The sequence below is a fragment of the Triplophysa rosa genome, linkage group LG21 (assembly GCF_024868665.1).
Source record: "Triplophysa rosa linkage group LG21, Trosa_1v2, whole genome shotgun sequence".
In the NCBI taxonomy this organism is placed as follows: Eukaryota; Metazoa; Chordata; class Actinopteri; order Cypriniformes; family Nemacheilidae; genus Triplophysa; species Triplophysa rosa.
The window spans coordinates 15,830,545-15,835,992 of record NC_079910.1 but is presented as its reverse complement, the minus strand read 5'-3'; the positions used below and the strand labels follow the sequence as shown (position 1 = coordinate 15,835,992).

The 5,448-nt window shown below is 38.4% G+C and overlaps 1 protein-coding gene across 2 annotated transcripts; it reads right to left on the bottom strand.

Annotated features, from left to right (window-relative positions):
* ttll9 (tubulin tyrosine ligase-like family, member 9) lies at nt 1–4,783 on the bottom strand. Of its 2 annotated transcripts, none has more exons than XM_057363054.1 (14): nt 4,684–4,783; nt 4,468–4,505; nt 4,219–4,311; nt 3,151–3,262; nt 2,837–3,022; nt 2,665–2,733; nt 2,448–2,538; nt 2,327–2,367; nt 2,095–2,182; nt 1,923–1,981; nt 1,638–1,834; nt 1,172–1,285; nt 970–1,091; nt 1–685 (listed from the first exon to the last, which is right to left on the bottom strand). In XM_057363054.1, the coding sequence occupies exons 1-14, from the start codon at nt 4,696–4,698 to the stop codon at nt 606–608; spliced, it is 1,305 nt and encodes a 434-aa protein (XP_057219037.1). In that variant the 5' UTR covers nt 4,699–4,783; the 3' UTR covers nt 1–605. The 2 variants fall into 2 exon arrangements, with proteins under 2 accessions (XP_057219037.1, XP_057219036.1); XM_057363053.1 differs by having other exon boundaries at nt 4,468–4,508; nt 4,684–4,752.
* Nucleotides 4,784–5,448: the final 665 nt, after the last annotated feature.

Below are 5,448 nucleotides of genomic sequence, written 5' to 3'. Positions count from 1 at the left end.
GTTTATTAATGATAAACAGAGATGAGTACAGGTCAGTAAGTAAGCCAACACAACAAAAACGTTTCATATACTTATAAACATACTTTTGGTATGACCAAATACTCAAATCCCTTTATTGTCACTCAACCATATACACAAGTGCAACAGTAGGTGAAAAACCAGGGTGCAGTTCCGTCCAACATGGCAGTATGACAGATATGAGACGGAGAGTAGGCGGTCTTTTGTAGCTGCTCGAACGCCTTCAAACATGAGCGTCTACACCACAAACACAATCCGGTCGAATGTGGTAGAAAGTGGTAGAAAGTCGACAAGCTCAAAACGTTTCACACCCGTTTACACCTGTATTTAACGTCGTCCATTGATGCCGTCGCATCAACCAAATGGATGCTGCACGCTGGTGGTGGTTGTGGAGAGACCGCCCTCATTTGATTGTAAAGCGCTTTGGGTGTATAGCAATACACAATAAAGCGCTATATAAATGCCTCATTCATTCACTTGTGATCCGATCGACCAAAACGCACAGGTGTAGGCCACAGAGGCCCTGAGAGGACAGGGGCACTTCAGGGGGCCAATAAGATTTCAACTGGGGTCAGCTGGGGCCACCCCTAGATCCGCCAGTGCTTCTTCTGTCCTGGGAAAGGCTTTAAAATCTGCTGAAGTTGCTTTTCACGGTCATTCACACAGCCTGTATGAAACAAATCAAGTGATTTAAAATATGAATCAAATGCCGCAAACTTGGTGTCCTGTTTCTAAAGTCAAAACAGCACAAATCCCATGTCCATCAGAAAAGTAAAGTTATGTGTAGATAAGACTATCATTAAGCACAAAACATAGCTAAACACATCAAAAGTGTGTTTACTTGGCTTGCAAATCCCCATTTCCATTTTTATACTTCATTTTCATTTTTTACACATCATTTAATTTAAGTGGACATTAAATGTGCTATAGCCCCAAATCTCAAACACTAACCGAGGTGTGTATTTGCTATAAGGTAAGAACCCCCCAGAGCCTCCAGGCCATCATCTTTGTAGACAGGTCCATCGTTCCACATCAGGTCATATCCTCCGATCCTCTTCTCCTTGCCTGTCAGACTAAAGTGTTTTTGACAAGAGTGTCCAAGAGGACTCAGTTGTGTTTGCTTGTAATTTTATATCATTTTGTCAAATCTTACCGGCCCTCCATGTCTACAACGTGCAGGGTGTCTTCCAGCAGTCTGTATTTCATGTCAAAATCTTCCTGACTGCTGGCTGTGAGGGAGGGTGAGGCGTTTACTTCAATCAACCACCTGCACGACAACCGACTCACATAAAATACTTCAGTTTTCAGAAATGCATGATATTCCTACATCCACATGTACTTGGAATGTGAAATGTACTTGCGGGCAACAGATTTTAGTTTGTCAGTTGATCTTGGCAGCCAGAAATGACCGTTTCGTTTTCTCAAAAATACATAACACCATATGCTCAATGGATGTAAATCAGTAGGTTTTGCTATTTTAAACTTTTCTGTGTGGATACATTTACAATGAAGGAATGGAGCTTTTGGCCATAAAATGTCTGAGCCAATAAAAGTTAGCAATAGATTTGCAGTCATCAATCTACATATTTTAGATACTAGAACACAAACTAGTGACTTACGGCTTTAGATCCTGGTCCAGTAATATATCGTATCCGTACAACTCAAAACAGTGTTTGTCATTGATGATTGTCTTTTGTACACTAAGCAGGCTGCATATAAATATGTTGTCAATTTCTTTAAACAGAGTCTGCACTGTGTCCAAACCATGCTTAGCTGTCAGATACCGCCGCAACTGATGCATCTGCCACTTGCAACCCTAAAAATAAGGAAGATAAAGAGAGAGAGATTACCCGTTTTTGTTCAAGTTTTATTAAACGTAACACTACAGTGTACCTTCTACATACCTTCTCAGGGTCATAATCAGGAGCTGTTTTTTGCACGGCAACATTGGTGAGATGTACATCTGAGACATTAAGTATAAGGCATGAACAAGCAAATTCCATGGCTGTTCTCATACAATTAAACATGGTAAGAAACAGTGTATATGTGTAATCCAGAAATATATGCAAAAGATACATTGATCGTCGATACTGCTGAGCGAGAATCTTGTGTTGGAAAATCGTGCAAAACCCTCACGGTAAAGCCAGGCCTTCAGAGGAACATACTGAAAAAAGCATTGTCACAACTATGTGATTCGCAGCTGCCATATGTCAATTCTGCATCACTATCAGCTCTAAATAGCACACAGGGGTTTGGTGAGTAAAAGAGCAATAAAATAATTTTTTAAATATAAATATAGCCCACTTACTGATGTTACAAGAACATAGACTCTGAGGTCAAATTTTCTTCCTGGTAATAGAGGTAAATATGATTCATTAATGATCATAAAGTTCGGGCTAAATCAAATAAAAATCAAACATCCGATATACCAGAAATGAGGTACGGGTTCTCAATATAACGCTGAGCAACATAGCTCTCAACTTGAGCCTCATCTTTTTGTTCTTCTGATCGGGTCCCGTCCTAGAAAAACAACAGAATGAGCATGCCATAGCTGCGTGAAGAATCAAAAATTCTCCTTTTGTTTTCCAAAAAGCAAATAAGGAAAAAACGTTTTCTTTAAGATTGAAGTCGACAAATTTAGATTACCTTCCTCCAATCTGTGATATCTTTAAGTTTTCGAAACAGAAAAATGCCTTTCCCTTGTGATCTTGCCACCTGTTTTGGGAAGATATTGTAACAATGCATCACCTATTTGTCAGTACTGTACACAAGGTACTTGTTAGATGTTAAAATAACACTTCAGTTTTTGGACACCAACTGGCTTCATGATCCACGTGCTCCCTGGGTTTCTCTTGAACTCTTCTACAAAGATGTGATATTCACTTGGCAGTTCAAATGTACGGGGGAAAAAGTCACATTTGCTCGCCTCCAAACGGCCTGACTCCCGCTCCAGAGTTTTCCTGTACCTCTTTAGGTTCTTCACCATCAGGTTCTTACGGGTCAACTGTAAAATGCAGCACAACAACTTCTTTTACAGGTGGGAAATTGTTACGTGTCTAATATATTATAATAGAGTACATTCATTACTTTCAGATCATTCTTCTGCGTTTTTAGTTAAGGTGCAAGACTGACCTCATAGTGGTTGCGGAAGTGACATATTCGCATGTGTTCCCCCATGTAAGAGTGATCAAAGTTTTCTCTCAGCCAGCCAACATCACACCAGTTAAAGTCCCATTCGCCATCTCTGTATAGATGAATCAGGCACACAAATGCATTACACAAGGGTTTACACACGGCCGGGCGTGTTTACCATTTTGGGGGCCCTAAGCAAAGTCAACACCTGAGGCCCCCCCCACACATGCATACTAACATTTTTTCTTTGAATTGCACAACAGTAATATTGAGTATATGTAATTAATGAGACATCTACTGTATAACCAAATTTCAACCAAATCACAGCACACAAAAGTGTTTACAGTTTGGTATAAGAGTAAACATTCTTGGTTTTGGAATAAAATATTTGATATGTGCGCTTTATGACTGTGTATCTGTGCCAGGGGTTGCACCACTAACCGAAAAAATGTGGGGCAAATTTTGATAATTTAAAATGTAATATAATTTGAGTTATCAATAATCATTTAAACTAAATAGCATGAACACAAATCAAGTTAATGATATGGAAATTAATATGATTACAGAACCCTCAAGATTTCATTGCTTGCTTTCTAGACTATGGTGAACTCACATTCCACTTATAAAAATGAAATAGCTTAAAATATTTAAGAACTTCTAAGACATATTTAAGTGTATCAAATATATTTTCCTCCCTATGAAAACATAAGATAGATGCTGTGATCTTACTAACTAAAGGCTGACTTAAACTAGGCAATTGCAACAATTTCATTAGTTCTATTAATGTAATTTCAAGCAAAACACAAATCTACAAGTTATGGATGTGCTTTAGAAATAGGTAAATGTAAGCAGATTGACGTTCATTGCTAGATGGTATTTGAACTGATCCTACAAGCAACCTGTCTGTTTCCAGGGGAATCAGAGTTCAAGGCATTGAAAATGATTTAAATGCTTGTGGCTACTAGGGGTCCCCCAAGCCTGCGGGGCCCTACGCATTTGCGTGGTTTGCGTAGTGGTTAACACCGCACCGCTACACGGGGCACAAGGAGAATACTGGACATCACTCACTCTTTAAGCTCTACCCAGCCTGGTCTGTGGTTAAGGACGTCCTGGATGGTATTGGTCAGACCACATCTGTACCTTATACAGCTTCTCCCCTCCCTAAGATCACAATGAAGTCACAAACTGTTTATATAGGCCTACTGTTCATTCATATTTATCCAGTATATCATTTTGTCATCTATTTTCATCATCCGTTTTAATGGGTGGAAAACAAAACAGGTTACTGTAGATAGATCGTTCATTTAACAGACTTACCCCTCCTTTTTCTTCTGGTAACCTTTATGTGCAGCTGTCTGCTGAGTAGAGTAAGTTTATTGCAATTTGCTGCAAGTCTGTCACCATAACGCAGCAAACATTTATTAACTAAATACTAACGTTTATTTTGGAAGCATGCAACAATAATTTTCGGCTTAAGCACAGAATATCACGCAAATAAATGAATCATAATAAATATTACAGAAACTGTCTTACCCTATTTTTGGACATGACTGAAAACACAAGTAGCCTAAATAAACGACCTGAGTGAGACTACTAGCCCCGTAGTGTGTCTGTTGTCATGCCAACCACCGAGCGCACCAACTGCACTGCGCAGACCGTTCGGCGTATGACAACAAAGTACCCCGCGAGAGCACTCGGAAAAGTGATGTCATAAGAGGATCGGTCTGCGCAGCGACGCATGAAGTCGAGAATGCCCGGTTGTCAGCTGTCAGAAAGTGCAGTATTTTGAGAATTGTGATTCATTTTGCTGTTAACTGATCTACCAGGAAAAGAGCAATAAATTATAATGAATAGGTAGCTAATAAATGAACCAATTCACAATTATGAAACGATTTGTATGCGTTTACTTATGTGGTGTCTACTCTAGGTGGCAGCATAATCTAAATAAATTTTAACTATGAAAAAATACACACCGTTCCTAACCTTTGCCTAATTACTAATTACTAATAATTAGCTTCTTACGTGCATCTAGCCTATTTAATATTATAAATGCTATAATGAATATTATGAATATAAATATAAATAATGAATATTATTTTAAAATATAAAATAACCAAGAAACATAAAGAGAAGATATTAGGGCAGATTCAAACTTACGTGTCTATGGAAATAAACGCAAGTGCAATGCAATTCAATTTTATTTAGATGGCGCTTTTCACAAATTTCATTGTTGCAAAGCAGCTTTACATACATCATAATACAAAAAATATATAAAATTAAATAATACTAGAGGAAAAA